General features: G+C 40.8%; 1 protein-coding gene across 1 annotated transcript in view; it reads left to right on the forward strand.

Moving 5' to 3' along the window:
- Nucleotides 1-22,963, forward strand: part of EFL1 (elongation factor like GTPase 1) — a 134,504-nt gene extending 111,541 nt beyond the window's left edge. The window contains exons 19-20 of the mRNA XM_068558768.1: nt 7,938-8,122; nt 22,637-22,963. Coding sequence (XP_068414869.1) covers nt 7,938-8,122; nt 22,637-22,825 — 374 coding nt within the window. The 3' untranslated portion in view covers nt 22,826-22,963. The remainder of the gene's footprint in view (nt 1-7,937; nt 8,123-22,636) is intronic.
- The last annotated feature ends 1,822 nt before the right edge of the window (nt 22,964-24,785 follow it).

Genomic DNA, 24,785 nt, shown 5'->3' on the forward strand with positions numbered 1-24,785 from the left:
CCATGTGCCGGCTTCTCATTGCGGTTATGGAGCACAGGCTCTAGGCACGTGGGCTTCAGTAGTTGTGACACGTGGGCTCAGTAGTTGTGGCACATGGGCTTATTTAGTTGCTCCTTGGCATGTGGGATCTTCCTGGACCAGGGCTCGAACCCGTGTCCCCTGCATTGGCAGGTGGATTCTTAACCGCTGCGCCACCAGGGAAGTCCCTCAACACCATAATCTTCACACATTGATTCATTTAAAATTTTTTTTTCATGTGTCCTTGTCTGGTGAGAAGTGAAACTCAATAAGTAGTGAATTGAATGTTTTGATGAAGTTGAGCTCCTTTGTATATATAGCATTCCCCTGATTATCAACTTACCAACCATCTTATAAGAAGAAATAAGCTTAGGTTGATAGGATTTTGTGTTAGAAAGTCCATGTCATCTCCAAAGGTTTACCTCGTGCTTCTATAAATATATACAAATCTTTATAATGTTTTCTTAAAATTCTGTAGGAAATTAGTGTATGGCTTTCTAGTCTGTAGTTTATGGAAACCAGTGCTTTTATCCTTAAAAAAGTTCATTTATCATTTGCCTTTTACCTGTAGTTTGGCGGCTATCCTGCTATCCACAAGTTCTCAAAAGGGCAAATTTCTCTAGGGCCATGAGATAGAATTCTGGTCTTGGAGACTTGAACTCATTTAAGAAGGCCAGGTACTTGCTTATCAACTGCTCGGCTGTCTTGAACTTCAGCATTCTTCTATCATGTTTGTTCTACTTGCTGTAGTTTCTTCCTCATTCTCCTTACTGAAGAGAATGGAGGTAACATAGGTGTTGAGAACCAACCCTGGCCTTCTTGCTGTCCTGTATTAATGTTACACTGGCCTCTCCAAGTTGTAGCTGTGACCCTTTTTGTTGTCTTTAACTCTGTTACTTGGTAGGCTCGCCTTACTCTAGTTTTCAACATCCAGGACATACTATGATCCTCCCTTAGTTGTTTGCTATCTTCTTCTTCTTCTATCTACTGTGCCTGTCCTCTTAAAGTAGGAGTCAGAAGGCACAACAGAGTGCCTTCCATGACCCAGCAGATTTATTTTGGAGCTATTTATTTTGAGTGGGCAGGATCTCTCCTCCTTTTTTTCTCATTGGGATCATTCATGATTGATATTTTCAGACTCTTGTTACTCCCCAAAGGAATTTTATCTTAGGGTTTGTTATCCTAAAGCCTGTTCGGTTTTTTGTTTTTCTTTTCCTTTATGTGTTTGAAATGAGCCTTCCCAAAGTGTAGGGTCCATGTAGGTCTATGCCTGTCGTTCCCTCCCTTATTCCCAGCATAATAGGAACACATATTTCCTCCCTAAATGGCCATCTCTCCTTACATAATCCATTTGGAGTGGCATTTGTCCTTTCTTAGAAGACAGCTTTTCAGCACAACACATGAAGCTAGGTTCAGCTGTTGGCGTTTATTGGAAATTCCCAGCAGACTGTTGAGTCACCTTTGTTGAGTCAGTCCTCTGTGTCCATTTTTCCTTCTGTGTTAGGAAGTCACCACTAGGACCCTGCATGTGACCAGGCAGTCCCTTGAATATCACTTGTCATCCTGCACTTTGATCTTCATCCTGGCACTTTTCACCTGGCCAGCTGAGTCAGTTCTGGCACTTTCTAGGAATAGATGCTTATCTTAGCCCTCAGGGTTATATGCCCTCTTCTCCCTTAGGAGCAGAATATGTCTTTGCCTTGCCTTATCCAGGTACAAATGTCAACCTTGTATATGTGGATTGGATAGTACAGTTGACCCTTGAACAACACGGGGTTTACAGGTGCTGACTGACCACACAGTTGAAAATCCGTATATTACTTTACAGTTGGCCCTCCCTGTATGTGGCTCCACATCGGTAGATTCAGCTGCGAATTGTGTAGTACTATAGTATGTACTTAGAAAAATCCACTTATAAGTGGACCCACACAGTTCAGACCTGTGTTGTTCAAGGGTCCACTGTACACAGTCTGTACCAGTGTCGCTGGTCAGCCTTCTTAATACATTTCTCAGAGATCAACTGGCTGCCACACCTACTGCCTTACAAAGAAGCTGTGTTTAGATTTGATCTGGAACTTGTTTTATTCCTGAATTGGTTTGAGGCCTTCTTGCTTAGACTAGAGAATCTCCTCCTAAGCCTGTTTTCTCTTGTTTTGAGGGATTCTTTGGTAATGATGACCACTTTTTAGTATCCAGGGTCTGTCAGGATACTCAGCTCTTCACCTGTGTTTTCCTTTTTCTTTCTAATTCACCACCTTCAACTGGAAAAAGAAATGAGGAGACCTCTATGTTCCTGAGGCATTTTGCTTCCTCCCTGGATATTCAGAGATCTTCCAGGAAAACTTCAGACTGCTGCCGGTTCCTTTAATTCTCCAAGAATTGGCACAAGACAAATAAAAGGACAAGTCAGGTCTTTTTTATTTAGTAAGATGAGTTAGTCTCTTTTTAAAACACTTTTCTACACAGATTTTTAAAATAAGGAATCCTTTTATAAATGTATAGAATTGCTTATGGTCAAAATGGGAAATTTTGCAGAAAAAATAATCATCTTAAAATTGTTTTGCGTGGGGAAATAATCCCAAGAAAATGACCTCCTTTACTTGTAAAACCTGCTTTCCTAACTGAGGTTTTATTACCATTTTTTACCCATGAAAATTGCCTTTTATGAGCTTGAACGGACATAAGAATTGGTTTGTGTTTTTAATTGATCATCATGTGACTAGTAAATTGTCTCTTTTCATATTTCTTCTAACCTGTTAACGTCTTTCATTCTTGCTCTCCATTGTTTTTACCTTTGGCAATAACTTCACATATAAAATATAACTTTTTCTGTTAGTGTTAGTTTTACTCACATCTACAATTATTATAGTTCTTCTATTTTATTTGTAGGGGTAAATGCTTATATTGTTAAAACATATGTGCTTTAATGTATCAGAAACATTCTTAGTAAGTATTACTGTTTACTTTTAAAAACCTATTATTTCATACTTGGAGTTCTTTTTATATTTCACCAGCATTTCATAATTCAATTCAACAAAAATTATTGGGCTGTATATGCCAGCACTATGTTAAGCATGGTTCCTGCTTTGAGAAATAAGTTAAGGCGACAAAGCTTAATTATGTAAAACAATTAGTAAAATACAATTGAATTTAGTGAATAAATATGGGTTTTTATTGAAATTTTATGAGAAATTTGGATTAGCGAAATTCAAAAGAAAGTGATTGTACTTTGAAATTGGTTTTGATGATGGATGGAATAATTTTGAGTTCATCAACTAGGTATTAAATTGGCTTTCTTTGTACCACAGCACTGAAGACCTCTGTTGAACTTAAAGTAAACTCCTTTCCAGTTGGTTTTATAGACACTGCTCTGCAGCATTACCTTTCTAATCCTGGACACTGGTTGGTTGAACCCAACAGTAAAACCTTGCATTTACCCATACTGTGTCTTATTAAATTTGGGTCCTTACCTAGTTATCCTGATTCTGTCAAAGAATTTATTACCTTTGCCAGCTTCATGTCAACTTTGGATTTGATCACCATGCCTTCTGAATTTTTAAGTGGCTGATTATCATAGTAAGGACACAGAGCTGTGAGCAGAGCACTGACAGTTCACTAAGGACATCCTTCCAGGGTGGGAGTGACTTGTTAACATCCATTTCTATCTAATAGCAACCAGCCCACATTCCCCATTACGTCCACAGCACACTTTATCTCATATTTGGTTGAAGACCACCTGCATCCTGTCGACCACATTTGCTTGATTTAGCAGTCTGATTGTTCTGTGACAAAAGGAAAAGAGGTTTGTGTGACCTAGATTATAAGAATAAGAAATGCCCACCGATTTCTTTGTGTGTGTGTGTTTTTAATTGAAGTTATGCCGCAAGTGTTACCGACAGTAACAGAAACCACAAGATGAAAGAAAAATCTTCCTCCTTGGAAGTCAGCCTATCATTTTTCATTTTCTTTTACCATCTTTGTCCATAATAGTACATTTTGCATGGCTATTATGCATTATGGTAGAGGCAGTTTGATGTTTTGCTTTTTACATTTATTATTTGTTTTATAAACACACTTCCATTTGGCTACTTAGTATTCATAATTTTCATTTTAACCTCTGCGTAATATCCTATCAGTTTGATGTGCTGTGATTTACTTCCCATCATCCCCAAATTGGAAATTCACATTGTTTCCTGTTTGTTTACTATTAGAGAAAACATTGCTGTGGACAGCTGCTTCCTTTCCTAAATTCTGAAAAAAAATAACATACCTTTAATTGCCAAACTTTCAGCTCTAAAGATGGTAGAATCTGCAGATCAATCTTAACTGCCTATTATGGAAGAAGAAGATATGTATATAAGAATCTGTAATGCCACGAAAGAACAGATTAGGTTCAGTAAAGCCCAAATGGTGAAGAGATTATTTTGATCTTGGGATCTCACAGAACACTTCGTGGAACGAGTTGTTTTTGAATGGTCTTTAAATGACGAAAAGGATTTGACTATAAAGCTGGGCTAAGAGTATTCTGAGTTGGAGAAACTGTGAGCTCAGAGTGGAAAAACCTCAAACGTGTCCTGTGGGCAGTGAGTGGTTTACCTTGGCTTAGAGCGTAGGGTCTGTGCTCTGTGCTCTAGGGTCTGGCAGTTTCAGGAGCTGGAGTAGTGGGTTCCTGCCAGGTCATAGAGGGCCTGGAGTACAGGCTGAGACATTTATAGTGTAGTCATTAAAAGTGGAGCCCTGATCAAAACCAGTTCAGGCGATTAACCTTTCTGTTGCCGCTTCTTTCCTGATGGATGCCTCTTCCCTGGTGCCTTGCGTACGGTAGGGCACACCGTGATCTTCCTTTGAGTGAGTGAACAAATGCCTGAGGTGTTATGACCAGTTGAAGGGGTATCAAAATATTCTGTCAGGGGCCACATGATCAGAAATCCTCATTGATAGGACTGCATTCATTTCTCAGTGTAACCTCAGCAGTGGAGAGGGTCCCTGAGTGCATCCAAGCATTGGACACACCTGTCATGAGCGCCAAGTGTATTTGGAAGGTTTTGTTATAGCTGTTTTCCATTGTTCAGTGATCCATCACTGTGTCCCAGCTTTAGGATTTAGTTTTAGTGGAATTAAAATGGAATGGCCCAAAATTACATGATTAATTACTTTCAGTTCCAATTATAATTATTGATCCAAGCCTGCTGGCATGACCCATGAAGGAGGGGGAGGAGCAGCCAGCCTCTGCAGCAGCAGTCAGGCGGCTCGTCCCTGCTGGCCCAGCTCTTCATAGTCTGCTTGCCCCAATTTACTCATTCTTTCTCCCTCCTCACCCCATTGTTTTGTATTTACTTCCATAAACCACCTTAAAACTTTCCTTAGAGTGAGGTAGAGGAGTAAATAAAGATGACTAGTTCACACATGGTAGCTATTACAGTAAGTTTTTTTTCTCATAAGAATCTCAGGCAAGTCATATATAACCTAGAGGGGATCACTAATAAAGACACTAATTCTGCTTTTTTCAAGAGCTTTTCAGGCTGTACCTAAAATATGGCTTTCAGTTCTAGAAACTGCGTTCCAAAAGCAACATAAATAAATTGTAGTCGTTCAAATAGGCAAGTGGTCAGGATGGAACAGGAAAGGAAGGTCGTGACAGAGAGAGAGGAGGTGTTCAGACTGGAGAAGAGAAGGCTGGATACTGTCTTCAAGTAGCTTAAAGGCTGGTCTGTGGACGAGGGGTTAAACGTGTCCCATAGGACAATAACTGGGCCTAATGGTTAGAAACTTGGGGCTCAAGAATTGTCTACCAATCAGCGCTGTCCAAAGATGTAATGGCCTGCCCTGGGAGGAAGTGAGTTCTAGACGTATGCAAGCAGAATCTAAATGACTACTGTGGTAGAACTTGACCCCTGAGTTCCCTTCTAGCCCACTGTTCTGTGATTCTCTGACTCTGAGATTTCTAGTGTGAATGACAGGGGAAATGACTTTAAAATTGAGGAGTGGAGTTGCCTTTTGCAATAGGCAATGTATTGTGTCTTAGACACGTTGAATTTAAAAGGAAGTTGCGCTGCACCGTGGAGATGCCCTGGCAGCCACAGTCCCAGTAAATGTGGGATTGGCGGTCCAGTGAGAGGCCAGGCTTAGAAATAGAGTCCCAGGAGTCCCAGACATAAAGTTAATAATTTAAACCACACAAATGAGAAATGAATGGGCTTTCTGAAGGGAAAGTTTGTTTGGAGAAGAGTACAGAGCCTCAAAGAATACTCTTAGGAAGAAGTCATACCCTTAAGAATTATTGTAGTAGACAGTAGAATGATGGATGTTAGAGGGCCAGCGGTCAAAGGAAGGTGACGCTAAGATTGGAGAGATTTGTCAGAGAGGGTGTTGATCAGTAGCTGCAGAAACCGCAGAGAAATCACAGAGAATGAGGATTGAGAAAAAGACATTTAGGATAGGAATATGAAAATTATTGTGAAATTTCAAGGAAACAGTTTTAATAGAGCTCAGGGCAACTGGTAGAGCCTGGGTGTTAAAGAAAGAGCACACGGTGAAGACGCGAGAGGCGGTCCCTTAGGGCATGTGGGGCAGGAAGCAGGGGAAACTGTGGAGGCCGGCGCGGGAGTGGGGAAGAGGACAAGTGTGCCTGTCATCACTGATGGAATTTTTAATTTATTTGTTTTGATGCTAAGCCAAGAGATGCAGAAGGCCCGCCGGAGTTTTTAAGGTTTTTTTTAAATTTTTAAGCCTTGCGACACAATGGGTTTCCTGCCATTTGTTTTCCTTTATCCTTCCTAATAACCACCACCAGGGGGAAATCTGAGTCAGAGAGAAAAGTTTGCCCTGTGTCCTCAGTGCCTAGTCTAAAAAATAAAAAATAAGTAAGGTGGGTGACATCCATACCAGATCACCACCCAGTTATTTAGGACGGAGGGCAGAGTCCAGAACTCAGTGTGGTAGTCAGAGGAGACTTGCACTCTGCTTCACTGCAATGTGTAAATCTTTAAGGATAATATATTTATAGATCACTTAAGTAATTAAAATTATTTTTTCTAAGTGGAAGGTGAAAGTGGGGGCATTAATGAGTGTACCCATTAGCTAAAGCAAGTTCCGTCCAGTTGTCTGTGATCTCCAGTTTATCTCTGCAGTCTGTTCTGCTTACTAGTTGAATGGATAGTCGGAGCACCCAGAGGCAGTCATACAGAAGCCAGTCAGAGGGGAAGGGGTCTCCCTCCTGAATGGAAGGCAGAATTGTGCCTAAAGATGAAATAAAAGTGTTAGCCAAGAGGATTTGATAGAATTCCTGTGACGTGGCAGAAAAAATTGTTACCAGACATTAAAGATTCCAGGCTATCAGTTTTCAGGGAATAAAACCCTTATATTTGTACAAATGAAATATTATCAGCTTAAAACAAATATGAGCAAGCATATATATATGTGCGGCTTTAGTTTTTAGTATAGAAATGTCATTGAGCCAGTTGATTGCTTACTAGTCCCAAATAGCCTGTCATCATGATAATTATCATCATCACATTAATAATGTCTTGAAATTATTAGAATATTTTAACATTTACAAAGCCCAGTCACACTCATCTCGTTGGATTTCAGACCCAAAAACAGCTTGTAGTGAAATTGTATCAAAAGGTCCTTTTAAAGTCTCCTGCTTCTCACACTGTGTTGAGGGGATTGTCTTTGGGTAATGCAGTTTGGGGTGATTTAACCTTTTGTTATCATTTGTTTCTAATTTTTCTATAATTGTCAACGCTTTACTGTTTAAATAAACACTTGAAAATTTCCCATGCTTTTGTAAGCCAAAATTATTGGGAACAAACTTAATCATTAGTTGATTGTTACAGGGTACAGGAGTAGTCCCATCTTTGTGTCGCTCAAGACATGTAACCGGTCAATGAATTTAAAAGGTGTATATGACTTTGCAGGTCGGGTCTATGCTGTCTTGTCAAAGAGAGAAGGTCGAGTGCTACAAGAGGAAATGAAAGAGGGGACAGACATGTTCATCATCAAGGCTGTGCTGCCCGTGGCTGAAAGCTTTGGCTTTGCTGATGAAATCAGGAAGAGGACAAGTGGCCTGGCCAGCCCGCAGCTGATATTTAGCCATTGGGAGGTAAGAATCCAAATCCCCATTCCTTCCTTTGCATCTACGGATGTGCTTCCTTATAGATGGCGCCAAGAGTAGCAGACTACTTCCCAGGCCATGTGGCCTTCCTCTGGCTCTGCTCAGTCAAATGGACAGGACAAAGCAGATGGCATTTTTTCATCCAGATTGAATGAGCCTTAGGTTATATGTGCTTTGTAATACACACACACATATGTATTCTTTTTTTTTTTTCATTTGATGTAAAATTTAAGACAGAACATTTAATCCCTTTTTTCCCTCCAAAGATAATGTTGTAGATAAGAAAACCACAGATATTTTGAAAGTGAAACTTTAAGGTATTGTTTTTTCTGGGGAAAAAGTACTTCTAGCATTTAAAGGCAAACAGTTATGCTTCTTACGAGGGACACCTTTAAATTATTACGTGTTACATATTCTTCAGTCCCCATTATAGAGATTCGAAGCTCCTGTGGCTTTCAAGTGTTGTGGAATAAAATGGCTCATCAGAACACTTCATTGTCAGTGTAGGGAAAGGTAGGTGAAAGGCAAACCTTATCTGTAATCAGAAATGCAAACTTAACAGGTCCACACTGCTTGGGAGAGAAGACAAGATTGTGAACACATTGTTTTTTAACTTAGGCCAAGAAAATAATAACAAGAAAGGACGGGGAGGTCAGACCGGCCTTTGTGAACAGATCCTTAAAGGAAAGGTAGAAGCTAGCAGCTAAGGAGGAGAGAAGGACATTGGGTTGGAGGGTGCCTGTGTGAGAAGCAGTGAAGGAAAGCTGTAGGGCATGTGCAGAAAGCAAGGTGTTATGTTTCAAGACAAAGCCTTAAGGCCAGGAATAGCATTTTTAAACTGTAGGTTGTAAGTTTGAAAGGTGGTTTTAAGAAAGTTCTGTTGTCACTGTTTACAGGGAACCTAAGTAACTTCACATTATTCTCTTGTACCGTGGAGGTGTATAGTTTAGTGGAAGGAGCATTGACTTTGGTGTTGAGAAGTCCTGGTTTCAAATATTAATTCTGCCACTTATTTGGACAAATTGTGGAACCTCCCTGAGTTTGTTTTGCCCCTGAGATATAAGGTATATGGAATATCTAGCCTAGTGCCTGACACTGGTAGGCCCTCCCTGGCATGAAGATTGTTTTCTTGTCAACATTCTTAGAGTCCGTGTCATGTTCCTTTTGGCTCTCTCTCAGCAATGTGGCATTGCACTCAACTTCACACAAATAATCCAGACTTTTTCCTTAAACTATTTAAACAAAGCTCATGGTTTAGGTTCAGTGCTAAGCTCTTTTTACTTCTTTCACTTTCTTTAGCCAGCTGGGTCCCTTTCTCTAGAATGCTTCCAACGAGCAGTTTAAATTTAGACAGTATAGAGGAATGGGAATAATTGAGGGAGAACTTTCTCTTTAAAATGAATTCTATAGTCAAGTGAATCTGGCAAAGTAAAGAAAGGTGACACTTCAGCAAACTAACTTTGGACAAGGCAAATTTAATTTTAGTTGGGCAAGTTCATATCATCTAAATTGATACAAGTGAAGTTGCTAGTCCAAAACGCTCAATTGTGTCTGCTTCTCCTTAAAAAGAGAAAGTTACATTCTTAGTGCTTGATAGAACTAAAGTTAATGTTGTTCTAATTTAGGTTGCATTTTTTTGGTTGTCAGTACAAACTACATTTTAACAGTGACTTACTATGAAATTTTTCTTGCATCTTTTTCTAGAAACTAAATGATGTTTTGATGGTTTTATTGGCCTATATCTGAATAGATGCCGTTGCTGTACTTCATTATGTAGAAAACAGTAGCACAAAACATTTATTTGTAAATGCCCACACTTATGGGTAGTAATTTCCCACTTATCCAAACTTCTAGCTTTTTGGTTTTGGTTTTTGGCACTCAACTTTTACATAAAAACACAAACCAGTAAGAAGTAGAAGGAATGGATTTATAAAGGCAACTTCTGAAGAACTATGTCTATAGTGTAAATATATTACTGATGTTCCTAATGAAAAACATTAGCGTTATCCCCCATGTGTTTTAGTGACCAGATGTGTGATTACAGGACAGTGCAGCTAAATGATGCTTAGAACTGAAGAGAGACTTATTCCACTTCAAAGTAATGACCTTGAGAAGTGAAACACTTTCTTCATTTGTGCTGCTGTTGCTGAAAACTGCCTTCAGAACTTGCAGCTCATGCTTCTGAATATCTTAGAGATGACAAGTCGTCCATCTCATTCAGATGGCCTTGAGAGTAGAAGGACGTGTGCTCACTCCCTCTTGCGAGAGCACTGGAATCACAACTAACTGCTGAACAGTCATCGACAGGAAGACACTGGAACTCACCAAAAAAAGATACCCCACATCCAAAGACAAAGGAGAAGCCGCAATGAGATGGTAGGAGGGGCGAAATCACAATAAAATCAAATCCCATAACCGCTGGGTGGGTGACTCAAAACTGGAGAACAATTATACCACAGAAGTCCACCCACTGCAGTGAAGGTTCTGAGCCCCACCTCAGGCTTCCCAACCTGGGGGTCCGGCAACGGGAGGAGGAATACCTAGAGAATCAGACTTTGAAGGCTAGCGAGATTTGATTGCAGGACTTTGACAGGACTGAGGGAAACAGTGACTCCAATCTTGGAGGGCACACACAAAGTAGTGTGCACATCGGGACCCAAGGGAAGGAGCAGTGACCCCATAGGAGACTGAACCAGACCTACCTGCTAGTGTTGGAGGGTCTCCTGCAGAGGCAGGGGGTGGCTCTGTCTCACCATGAGGACAAGGACACTAGCAGCAGAAGTTCTGGGAAGTACTCCTTGGCATGAGCCCTCCCAGAGTCCGCCATTAGCCCCACCAAAGAGCCCAGGTAGGCTCCAGTGTTGGGTCGCCTCAGGCCAAACAACCAACAGGGAGGGAACCCAGCCCCAGCCATCAGCAGACAAGCGGATTAAAGTTTTACTGAACCCTGCCCACCAGAGCAACACCCAACACTACCCACCACCAGTCCCTCCCATCAGGAAACATGCACAAGCCTTTTAGATAGCCTCATCGACCAGAGGGCAGACAGCAGAAGGAAGAAGAACTACAATGCAGCCTGTGGAACAAAAACCACATTCACAGAAAGATAGACAAGATGAAAAGGCAGAGGGCTATGTACCAGATGAAGGAGCAAGATAAAACCCGAGAAAAACAACTAAATGAAGTGGAGATAAGCAGCCTTCCAGAAAAAGAATTCAGAATAATGATAGTGAAGATGATCCAGGACCTCGGAAAAATAATGGAGGCAGAGATCGAGAAGATGCAAGAAATGTTTAACAAAGACCTAGAAGAATTAAAGAACAAGCAAACAGAGATGGACAACACAATAACTGAAATGAAAAATACAGTAGAAGGAATCAATAGCAGAATAACTGAGGCAGAAGAACGGATAAGTGACCTGGAAGACAGAATGGTGGAATTCACTGCCGTGGAACAGAATAAAGAAAAAAGAATGAAAAGAAATGAAGACAGCCTAAGAGACCTCTGGGACAACATTAAATGCAACAACATTCACATTATAGGGGTCCCAGAAGGAGAAGAGAGAGAGAAAGGACGTGAGAAAATATTTGAAGAGATTATAGTCGAAAACTTCCCTAACATGGGAAAGGAAATAGCCACCCAAGTCCAGGAAGCGCAGAGAGTCCCAGGCAGGATAAACTCAAGGAGAAACACACCGAGACACATAGTAATCAAATTGACAAAAATTAAAGACAAAGAAAAATTATTGAAAGCAACAAGGGAAAAACGACAAATAACATACAAGGGAACTCCCATAAGGTTAACAGCTGATTTCTCAGCAGAAACTCTGCAAGCCAGAAGGGAGTGGCATGATATATTTAAAGTGGTGAAAGGGAAGAAGCTACAGCCAAGATTACTCTACCCGGCAAGGATCTCATTCAGATTCGATGGAGAAATCAAAAGCTTTACAGACAAGCAAAAGCTAAGAGAATTCAGCACCACCAAACCAGCTCTACAACAAATGCTAAAGGAACTTCTCTAAGTGGGAAACACAACAGAAGAAAAGGACCTACAAAAACAAACCCAAAACAATTAAGAAAATGGTAATTGGAACATACATATCGATGATTACCTTAAACGTGAATGAATTAAATGCTCCAACCAAAAGACACAGGCTTGCTGAATGTATACAAAAATAAGACCCATATATATGCTGTCTACAAGAGACCCACTTCAGACCTAGGGACACATACAGACTGAAAGTGAAGGGATGGGAAAAGATACTCCATGCAAATGGAAATCAAAAGGAAGCTGGAGTAGCAATACTCATATCAGGTAAAATAGACTTGAAAATAAAGAATGTTACAAGAGACAAGGAAGGACATTACATAATGATCCAGGGATCAATCCAAGAAGAAGATATAACAATTATAAATGTATATGCACCCAACCTAGGAGCACCTCAATACATAAAGCAACTGCTAACAGCTATAAAAGAGGAAATCAACAGTAACATAATAATAGTGGGGGACTTTAACATCTCACTTACACCAATGGACAGATCATCCAGACAGAAAATTCATAAGGAAACACAAGCTTTAAATGACACAATAGACCAGATAGATTTAATTGATATTTATAAGACATTCCATCCAAAAACAGCAGATTACATATTCTTCTCAAGTGCACATGGAACATTCTCCAGGGTAGATCACATCCTGGGCCACAAATCAAGCCTCGGTAAATTTAAGAAAATTGAAATCATGTCAAGCATCTTTTCTGACCACAACACTATGAGATTAGAAATCAATTACAGTAAAATAATAAACGTAATCAATCAATAAACGTAAAAAACAAATACATGGAGGCTAAACAATGCGTTACTAAATAACCAAGAGATCACTGAAGAAATCAAAGAGGAAATCAGAAAATACCTAGAGACAAATGACAATGAAAACACGACTATCCAAAACCTATGGGATGCAGCAAAAGCGGTTCTAAGAGGGAAGTTTATACCAATACAGTCCTACCTCAAGAAACAAGAAAAATGTCAAATAAAAAAATCTAACCTTACACCTAAAGGAGCTAGAGAAAGAAGAACAAACAAAACCAAAGTTAGTAGAAGGAAAGAAATCATAAAGATCAGAGCAGAAATAAATGAAATAGAAACAAAGAAAACAATAGCAAAGATCAATAAAACTAAGAGCTGGTTCTTTGAGAAGATAAACAAAATTGATAAACCCTTAGCCAGACTCATCAAGAAAAAGAGGGAGAGCACTCAAATCAATAAACTTAGAAATGAAAAAGGAGAAGTTACAACGGACACCGCAGAAATACAAAGCGTCCTAAGAGACTACTACAAGCAACTATGCCAATAAAATGGACAACCTGGAAGAAATGGACGAATTCTTAGAAAGGTATAACCCTCCAAGACTGAACCAGGAAGAAATAGAAAGTATGGACCGACCAATCACAAGTAATGAAATTGAAACTGTGATTAAAAATCTCCCAACAAACAAAAGTCCAAGACCAGATGGCTTCACAGGTGAATTCTATCAAACATTTAGAGAAGAGCTAACACTCATCCTTCTCAAACTCTTCCAGAAATTCGCAGAGGAAGGAACAGTCCCAAACTCATTCTATGAAGCCACCATCACCCTGATGCCAAAATCAGACAGAGGTACTACAAAAAAAGAAAATTACAGACCAGTATCACTGATGAATATAGATGCAAAAATCCTCAAGAAAATACTAGCAAACAGAATCCAACAACACATTAAAAGAATCATACACCATGATCAAGTGGGATTTATCCCAGGGATGCAAGGATTCTTCAATATATGCAGATCAATCAATGTGATACACCATATTAACAAACTGAAGAATAAAAACCATATGATCATCTCAGTAGATGCAGAAAAAGCCTTTGACAAAATTCAACACCCATTCATGATAAAAACTCTCCAGAAAGTGGGCATAGAGGGAACCTACCTCAACATAATAAAGGCCGTATATGACAGACCCACAGCAAACATCATTCTCAATGGTGAAAAACTGAAAGCATTTCCTCTAAGACCAGGAACAAGACAAGGATGTCCACTCTCGCCACTATTATTCAACACAGTTTTGGAAGTCCTAGCCACGGCAATCAGAGAAGAAAAAGAAATAAAAGGAATACAAATTGGAAAAGAAGCAGTAAAACTGTCACTGTTTGCAGATGACATGATACTATACATAGAGAAACCTAAAGATGCCACCAGAAAACTACTAGAGCTAATCAATGAATGTGGTAAAGTTGCAGGATACAAAATTAATGCACAGAAATCTCTTGTATTCCTATATACTAATGATGAAACATCTGAAAGAGAAATTAAGGAAACACTCCCATTTACCATTGCAACAAAAAGAATAAAATACCTAGGAATAAAGCTACCTAGGGAGACAAAAGACCTGTATGCAGAAAACTATAAGACACTGATGAAAGAAATTAAAGATGACACCAACAGATGGAGAGATATACCCTGTTCTTGGATTGGAAGAATCAATATTGTGAAAATGACTCTACTACCAAAGCAATCTACAGGTTCAATGCAAAGCCTATCAAATTACCAGTGGCATTTTTTACAGAACTAGAACAAACAATCTTAAAATTTGTATGGCAACACAAAAGACCCTGAATAGCCAAAGCAATCTTGAGGGAAAAAAACGGAGCTGGAGGAATGAGACTCCCTGACTTCAGACAATACTACAAAGCTACAATAATCAAGATAATATGGTACTGGCACAAAAACAAATATAGATCAGTGGAACAGGATAGAAAGCCCAGAGATAAACCCACATACCTATGGTCAGCTAATCTATGACAAAGGAGGCAAGGATATACAGTGGAGAAAAGGCAGTCTCTTCAATAAGTGGTGCTGGGAAAACTGGACAGCTATGTGTAAAAGAATGAAATTAGAACACTCCCTAACACCATACACAAAAATAAACTCAAAATGGGTTAAAGACCTAAATATAAGACCGGACACTCTAAAACTCTTAGAGGAAAACATAGGAAAAACACTCTCTGACACAAATCACAGCAAGATCTTTTTTCATCCACCTCCTAGAGTAATGGAAATAAAAATAAACACATAAATGGGACCTAATGAAACTTAAAAGCTTTTGCATGGCAAACTACAAACAAGACGAAAAGACAACCCTCAGAATGGGAGAAAATATTTGCAAACGAATCAACAGACAGAGGATTAATCTCCAGAATTTATAAACAGCTCATGCAGCTCAATATTAAAAAAACAAACAACCAGTCCAAAAATGGGCAGAAGACCTAAATAGACGTTTCTTCAAAGAAGACATACAGATGGCCAAGAAGCACGTGAAAAGCTGCTCAACATCACTAATTATTAGAGAAATGCAAATAAAAACTACAATGAGGTATCACCTCACACCGGTTAGAATGGGCATCATCAGAAAATCTACAAACAACAAATGCTCGAGAGGGTGTGGAAAAAAGGAAACCCTCTTGCGCTGTTGGTGGGAAAGTAAATTGATACAGCCACTAGGAAGAACAGTATGGACGTTCCTTAAAAAACTAAAAATAGAATTACCATATGACCCAGAAATCCCACTACTGGGCATATACCCAGAGAAAACCATAGTTCGAAAACACACGTGCACCCCAATGTTCATTGCAGCACTATTTACAATAGCCAGGTCATGAAAGCAACCTAAATGCCCATCGACAGACGAATGGATAAAGAAGATGTGGTACATATATACGGTGGAATATTACTCAGCCATAAAAAGGAACGAAATTGGGTCATTTGTAGAGACGTGGATGGCTCTAGAGACCGTCATACAGAGTGAAGTAAGTCAGAAAGAGAAAAACAAATATATTAATGATATATGTGGAACCTAGAAAAATGGTACAGATGAACCGGTTTACAGGGCAGAAATAGAGACACAGATGTAGAGAACAAAAGTATGGACACCAAGGGGGGGAAAGTGGTGGGGGGTGGGTGGTGGTGGCGGGATGAATTGGGAGATTGGGATTGTCATGTATACAGTGATGTGTATAAGATGGATAACTAATAAGAACCTGCTGTATAAAAAATAAATAAACAAAATAAAATTCAAAAAAGAAAAAAAATGTCCTTGATCAGCACTGGTTCAGAAAACTGGGTTATACTATATTTGGTCAGAACAAAGAGTGTGTAGGTTAAGTGATCCCTGGGATTCTCTGTAAATACAGATCTAAAACATATTCAGAGCTCTTGTAATGGCATCATTTTTGGAAGAATTATATATTTGAATTCACTTATTCTATTGTTTGTTTAAAATACCTCATCATTTTATTTTTTTATATATAAATTTATTTATTTATTTATTTTAATTTTTGGCTGCGTGGGGTCTTCGTGGCTGCGTTGGGTCTTTGTTGCTGCTCCCAGGCTCTCTCTAGTTGCGGCGAGCGGGGGCTGCTCTTTGTTGCGGTGCGCAGGCTTCTCATTGCGGTGGCTTCTCTTGTTGCGGAGCACGGGCTCTAGGCGCACGGGCTTCAGTAGTTGTGGCTCGCCGGCTCTAGAGCACAGGCTCAGTAGTTGTGGTGCATGGGCTTAGTTGCTCTGCGGCATGTGGGATCTTCCCGGATCAGGGCTCGAACCCATGTCCCCGGCATTGGCAGGCGGATTCTTAACCACTGCGCCACCAGGGAAGTCCCCTCATCATTTTGTAGTCACCCTTGTCCTTGAAAGTGACTTGATAAAGCACATTTTTTTAAAGATCTATAAATTAAACTTCTCATCATTTCCCAATTGTCGGCTATATATCTGGAAACAGATAAGGCTGCTCTATCAAAAGGATCTCAAAGTAGAGTGGCTCAAATTCAGCAGAAGATTCTCTTTTGAGTCTCAGGAGGCAGTCCAGGGCTGGTGTGCGGCTCACTGTGGAAGGAGCCCAGGCTTCTGCTACTTTGCTGCCTTTCTCAACACTTGGCTTCCACCGATGGTCCAGGGTGGCTGTTTCACCTGCTACTGTCACCTCTGCATACCGGCCATTAAGAATAGGCAATGGGAAGAGGGCATACTCCGTTAAGAGGGCATAGTCCTGTTAAGAGGATGCTGCCCAGTCCATTGCCCAGAACACATCATCCCGCCACATCTAACAAGGCTCCATCTGACAAGGAGGCTGGACAATGCAGTCTTTAACTCACTCAGGAGTCAGCAAACTATGACCCATTACCTGTTTTGGTAAATAAAATATACTCAGATATAGCCATACCCATTCATTTACGTATTTTATATGGCTGCTTTCAAGCAGACTTGAGTAGTTACAACAGAGACTGTGTGGCCCACAGTCTAAAATATTTACTGTCTTGAGCTTTATAGAAAATGTGTGCCTACCTACCCCTCTCCCCAGAACCTAGGTCATCTGTATGCCCACCTGAAATACTAATACCAAAGGAAAAGAGGATAATAAGTATTTAGGAACAGTTAATATAAAACAGCAAAGTTTTACAAAACAGGCAGTTTTTGTCAATGTGAAAGCCATGATGGTTTTTCAGTCTCCTTTGTCTCTCAAAATTAAAAAAAAAAAAAAAGGGCAGGGGGGCTGAAAGTTAATCTGACATACTTAATAGTAGTTTTTAAAAAATATTAGTTTTTGACTTAGTTACAGCTTATCATTACATATCTGCCCTTTAATAAATAACTTGAGAGAAAAATGTAGTCAAGGAAAGTTTGCTCCAGTTTTGTACCATCCTTCTGTCATCCCCTTGCCACCTGTCATGGTCCTGTTCCCAAAAGCTTCAAATCTTTTGAAAGTCTAGAAAACTACATTATAATTAAGTGTCATTGATCTGATCTTTTCTGGCTGTCTCAGTTTTTCCCCCATAGTTAGGTTTAGAAATAACACAGTTGTTGAGATCTGGCTTCTCACTCCAAGGCACTTTTTTTCATTTGTATTCTACCACACCATATAATTTACAATCAAGAGCTTTTGAGAGAAAGTGCTTCAAAAAACAGAGAAAATAAAATTACAGGCATTTTCCATGAGGAAACCTTTGAAGTCAGCAATCTCATAATTTCTCTTTCTATGTTTTACCCTTCTATGAAAAAGGAAGAAAAGGAGCTAATAACAGACACAGGAGGAAAAATATTACCAGCCAGTGCTGATCTACATGTATGTCAGCATAACCTCAAGACTCGCTGTTTAATACTGAGATTAGCCCTGAGGGGTGGGCTAAAGTTCACGTTAGGGTAAGGAAGAAGTGATCACAATCACACGGAAGAAGTGTATTTTGGACATGGTGTTTGCCACCTGCCAGCCATAACCATAGGGAAAATTGGACAAAGTATTGAAACAGAGCTCCCAAAGCTTTTTTCTTCTAGGCTTTTTTTTTTTTTTTGTAGTAATGCTCAGGGCAACAGCTAGCACTTGGGTGCCTTTCTTCCTGTGAGTTAGAAAATGGCATCCTCTTTAGGCTGTGGAGTTGCCAAATAAACATTCTCACTGTAGGCACATGAATTCTGGGTGAGCCAGTTAGAAGAAAGCATCTTTTCTTCCAAACTGATAGCAAGCTCTGCTCTGTCGCCTCAAGGATGCCTTTCTGTGGAGCAAGCAAGACCTGGACAGCCTTTGGGGTTGCCTTGTCATTACCACACTGGAAAGATTCAAAATGACCCTAACACGGTCAGGTGGGACTGGACCAGGCTAGTCACTTTCTGGTAAAGTGTACCCCATTGCCCCTTTTCTGAGAGTTTGTTTGGCATGTTGAGGCAAGAAGCTTCCAGATGTCCACACAGATACAGGAGGAGTGAAGGTGAAAACAGCAGCTGCCCGTGCTGGACAGAAGAGGTGTGGGCAGTGGGCCCGCATCGGGTCGAGTCCCCCGGGCAGCTGGAGATGGGCACAGAAAGCAGCCCTGGCGCCTCGGGAAACAAACTGAGCAAACCTCAGAAATATACGCTGAGGGCCCAGGCAAAACTGGACCCTTCTGAAGCTCTGAAGTTACATTTTTGAAAAGAGGGCACTCTGGTCTTCAGTTGGCCAGCCTGAGTCTGATATCTCCCAACTAACACCTCACTTATTTCTCTTTATAAAATTTGTCACTTTTTTTTAACAGGATTAAAGATGTATTCACTGCTACCACTGAGACCTGCTAAGAACATGCGGCTTCTTTATATTCTATGATGGGTTTATCATCCAACTAGTTAGAGGAGGGCACTGAAAACTGGCTTAAAACTAGTCTCCTCCGAGTATAGTCTTTGTGGATGACTGCCCATGTAAATGTTCCATTTCCTGACTTTCTTCTTCCCCTCTCTAAGCAAGAGGGGGCCTTCTGTGGAAAGGGGGAGGGGAGCCTCAGCTTCAACACAGTACCCTAGATCCTCAGTGGCTTTGGCCAGGAAATGGCTTGACTGGTCCAGTCCCATCTCGCTGCTGGGGCCAGTATGGTGGCACCAACCAGTTTCAGGAATCTCTCCTACCAACCACTTGTCTCTAGCCACAAAATCCCCACCTGCAACTGCCTTTGTCCTGCCCCCAGGCTTCCACCAGCCTCTCATCACCTTTGAATCCACTCACCAGTGTGTGGGAACTTCCAGATCAGCAGTATCACCCCACTACTCTGGTACCTTGTCAGATTAGACTTGGATGTGGCAGGGCCCCAGCAACCTGCTAATACTTGGCTAATGGCACCTTGGAGATTTTGCTTATCCTCTGTAGGCGTATACCCTGATGACACTTGAGTCCTCATACCTAGCATGTCATCCTTCTTCAGCCTGAGGGCACTGGTCTGTGCTTTGACACACTTAGGAGGTTGTGACATGTGGTTGTGGCTGGGGGTGGGGGAGGAGAGTGGCAGACAGGGTCCCCAGAGGTGACTGTGGAAGCAAAGGGATTCATCTCCCGGGGACAGAATGCAGGAGCAGTTCTTTGAGTGGGTCTGTTTTTCCAGCCACAATAGGCTGGTGGTTCATAAAAGTACACAGAGACACTGCCCAGTTTCCAGACTCTCCCCTTCCACTTCCATTCAACTGTGCTTTACACTTGTAGCCCTAGTCTTGAATTCAGCAGTGTCAGAGAGAGTGGTGATGTGCTTTTACTACATCCCTGGCATGACTTTACATAAATTGATGATCTCATTTAGTCCTCATACAATCATAGGAGATTAGGACTTTTAATATTACACCTTTACAAACGAGAGAACTAAGGCACAAGATGCCTTTAAGTAACTTGCCCCAGTCATGCAGATCTGACTTCAGCACCAGCACCGTCAACCCCTGCGTTACATTCGCTCCAGCCTCCGCGCCTGCCTTGGAATTAGAGATGTGCCAAACCCTTCCTGGATCTGGGCTTACACACAGACTCCCCTACCAGCCCCGGGTAACCGTCAGTCTGCATTCTATGTCTGTGATTTATCTATTCTGGACATTTTATACAAATGGAATCATATACTATGTAACCTTCTGTGTCTGGCTTCTTCCACTTAGCATACTGTTTTGGAGGTACATCCACATTTAGCATGTATCAGTATTCTTTGTATGGCTGTGTAACATTCCATTGTATGTATTATATACCATAGTTTGTTCGTCCATTGATGGACATTTAGGCTTTTCCACCTTTTGGCTGTTGTGAATAGTGCTGCTATGTTCTTGCATGTATATGTATTGATACTTGTTTGAGTTCCTATTTTCAGTCCTTTGGGGTATATACCTATGAGTAGAATTGCAGAGTCGTATGATAATTCTGCGTTTAACTTTTTGAGAAACCGCCAGACTTTTCCACAGTGGCTGTAGCATCTTACATTCTTATCAGCAATGCACGAGGCTTCCGGTCTCTCCACATCCTCACCAACACTTTTTTTCCATTTTTTTTTTTTTTTAAATATTAGTCATCCCAGTGGGTGTGAAGTGGTACCTCACTGTGGTTTTGATTTGAATTTCCTTCATGACTGATAATGTTGAGCGTCTTTTCAATTGCTTGTTGGCCATTTGTATATCTTTTTTGGAGAAATGTCTGTTCAAGTCCTTTGCCCATTTTTTATCGGGTTGTTTGGGATTTTTTGTTGTTGAGTTCTAAGAGTTCTTTATATATTCTGAATATCAAATCTGTCTTTTTAATTTACTTATTCTCCCTTCAGCAGTTTTCTGTTTAACCTACCCACTGAGTTTCTTTGTGTTTTTTTAAATTTTAATGTCCAAAATTTTAATTTCTGGGATTTCTAGTTCTTTCTTTTTCACAACTGCCTAATGTGTTATGGATGCTATTCCCCACCTCCGTCTCCTTTATTTCTTGGAGGATTTTTAAATGAACTCTCTAGAATTTTCTCTTCAGATTACCTTATTATCTCTATTTGATTATTCATTCTCCCTTTTGTTGAGTCTGGCACCTGTCTTTCATGGTGCTGGATTTCCTTTTGTCTTCTATATATCTTACTGGCAGGGTCATTTTCAGCAGGAATTCTCTCCTCTGTCCTCCTGAGTGCCATAGCTCTCACTGTAGCGTTTGCAGTGGCTCAGCTTGGTGCCTTCACCAGTGTGGATGGTGCAGGACAACAGACTCAGCACAGGCCGAGTCTGATCTTCAGCAGGTGACGGCTTTTATCTCATGACCTGCAACTCATTTTCAGCCACAGCCCTGGGCAGACATGGTTATTCCAGCTCCAGAGAAGAGTGGATGGTTCTGGTCCCCACACACCTGGTTTATGTGGCTTTGGGCCCATCCTAAGTGGGCAGTGAAAGCCTGGCCCTCCTGGTGCACAGCTGTCTTGGCTCCCTATGGGAAGTGGATGGGGCTTTTGCCCTCACGTATTACTGTGGGCTCTCTTCTCTCCCTCCAGGAACCTCTCCCTTCCTGGTCCACAGAAATTTCCTTTTCTTGTGTTGAAGAGTGACTATTATAAAATAAATTTTTCTTTCATTTCTGCATTTTAAATGGAAAAGTGTTGGGATTTGAGACCACTTGAGAAATACCACCTCGTTCCTCCCAATTGAGAAATAAGAAAAAACAACAAAAAGAACAAGGCATGTAAAAGTCAGAATCTCACTGTTATTACTGATAAAGCTGATCTTGTGGAATGTGGTCTTCATCTGTAGGCAATACTGAGCTCCTAATACTGCACTGAATTTTGGAGCAAAAAGCTCAGAATAATCAAGAATGGACTTAACATGTGTTGGTCTTTGCTGAGGACAAAGGCAAAATTAGTGAAGTGACACTGATACCCAGGTATATCCTAGTGAAAGGGAGAGTTTTTTCTATTATATTATTCAGAATTAATAGTTTTCTTACTTAGTGTTATGTAAAGGCTCTAGGAGTAAAGAATAATATGTTTGTTACAAGTTTTGTTGAATCTACTTCCATTTGTTCATACCGCCTGTGATCCTTCATATTTGTTTATTACCATTTCTAGCAAACTTAACTCTTCATTGCTTCACTTTTATTCTTAAGCTAAGACTGTATGAATTGGCATTTGAAATGAAAGTATGCTTGTCTAATCTAGCACATTCTGTCACCTTCTTTTACAAGATCATTCCCAGTGACCCCTTCTGGGTACCAACCACTGAGGAGGAGTATTTGCACTTTGGGGAAAAGGCTGATTCTGAGAACCAGGCCCGGAAGTACATGAATGCGGTACGAAAGCGGAAGGGTCTTTATGTGGAAGAGAAGATTGTGGAGCACGCAGAAAAGCAGAGAACCCTCAGCAAAAATAAGTAACTACTACTGTTGGCAGATTCTTCTCATTGTCATGAGTTAGGAAGTATCACCCAGGCTTCGATACCGGGAAAACTTCTTTATGCTGCATCATCTCTGTGCATTCACCTTCAATAAAGCTGATCCATATCATATTTTAAAGAGGGCGTTCCAAAGTGTTTTTGTAATTGATTCGGGCACAAGGCAAGAAGTTAGAAATATTGCAGTGGTGCCTTCTTCCTACCCTACGTATAACCCCTTGGCAGCAAGACTCGTGCTGTGATGAGGGCAACCTGCTAAGTGCCGGGGGCAGGGTGTGCAGATCCCCCAGTGGGCTGGGTCCTCTACACTGAGCACCCACCCCTCTGCCTGTCGTCAGGGTGTTGCACTTCTGATTACATCCTCCACCTAAACATATTTCATATTTAATCATTGAATCACGGCATTTAACATCATTTGGAGAGACCGCATACTCGAGAGACCAGCTACCTTTAGGTTAGTTAAACCAAGTCACTGATTCATCTTAACGGTTTATTTGTGTAGCAAAACAATGTAATGGTCAACTGTTAGCCTTTAAACCTTCTGTTTTTACACTCCCTCATAAATTGCATCACTCATATTTGAATAAATGTTAATTAAAGTTGTGCCCTATACCTTTTTCTTTTTTTAAAAAAAAAGGTAAATTTCTATAATTCTCTTGGCTGTTTCCTCTTAGCCTTACTGAAGGGATATTAGCTAATATGATGAGATTATTGCCTTGACTGTAAATACTTTCCCTAAATCTCCTCAGTTGCCTCATTCAGGGAGATCCCCATATAAGGCACAAATGCAAGCCAGTCAAAAATAGATTTTGTAATTTTTGATGTTGTGCTGATACCTTTCATAGCCACTTAAAAGAAGGATTCTTTTTCAAAACACCTAAAATTATCAGACCAGGCTTGAAGTGCTATTAATGGTTTTTTGTTTGTTTGTTGTTGTTGTTTTTAATAAACTATGTCATTCTTAATACCAGAGCCCTGGCATATCTGGTCAAGTCTAATTGACCCAGACTTTGGGGAAAATGTAGCTAGATAATTCACTGTCTAAGTGGAACAGATACTGATATCTGAATTAATTTAGGAGAGTTATACCACGTATTGCTTTATCTGAAAACTTTGATAACACAGGAAAAGCTAGCACATCGATTTATAGCATTTGTAAATAGTATCATTCAAACTGCCAGATGGGCTATAAAAAGTATTCTTAGACTATACACTTTATCAGCAAATGCTACATTTAATAGAGAAAAGAGGCATAACCCAGAAAGAGAGCTCTTTCTGCATTCTCTTGGGCTCTGCCAGATGTGCTGGTGTGGGGAAGTGGTGTGTCAAGTTGATAGATTGCCTCTCTTCCTTCTCCACGTTTGGGGAGACAACAACAAGCAGAAATGACCACGAGCGGGCAGGCCAAGGGCTATAGCTAATCTGCCATGCGAGTAATCTGCTGTGGTGTGTTATTGGTGACGGGGCCCCAGCCATGGATACCCCGTCCACGTGTGACAGCATAGTGAGACCGTGTCTCTACTTCGTGTCCCCATGGCACGCTCAGACCCTAGCCTCAGTGTACTGAATTCAGTGGAAGTGAACCAAGGAGTTATCAGTCCCAAAGTGGGATGCGGGTGTTCCTGTTCTTACATAGGGATTCGTTTCTGGCAGTCATTTACAGACAGGCCTCAGGGGCAGTGAGGGAGCCACAAAATCAAGACCCTCACTCCTGGAGGATTCTTGGCATTGAGGTCCTGAGGTCTCAGAGGACAGGCATAGGCAACATCAACATAATGCCTTTTCCAAGGCAATCCCAGGGCACAGGTGGGCCAGGGGCGGGGAGTCTGGAAGGGGCAGAGTTTTCATAGACTTGAGGGGAAATATCCGTCTCCTATTATGACCCTGGGTGTATGGGGTGGGGGTGTGTGGTGTGTGTGTGTGTGTGTGTGTGTCCCCGTGTC

Source organism: Eschrichtius robustus, chromosome 1 (assembly GCF_028021215.1).
Source record: "Eschrichtius robustus isolate mEscRob2 chromosome 1, mEscRob2.pri, whole genome shotgun sequence".
NCBI classification, from domain to species: Eukaryota; Metazoa; Chordata; class Mammalia; order Artiodactyla; family Eschrichtiidae; genus Eschrichtius; species Eschrichtius robustus.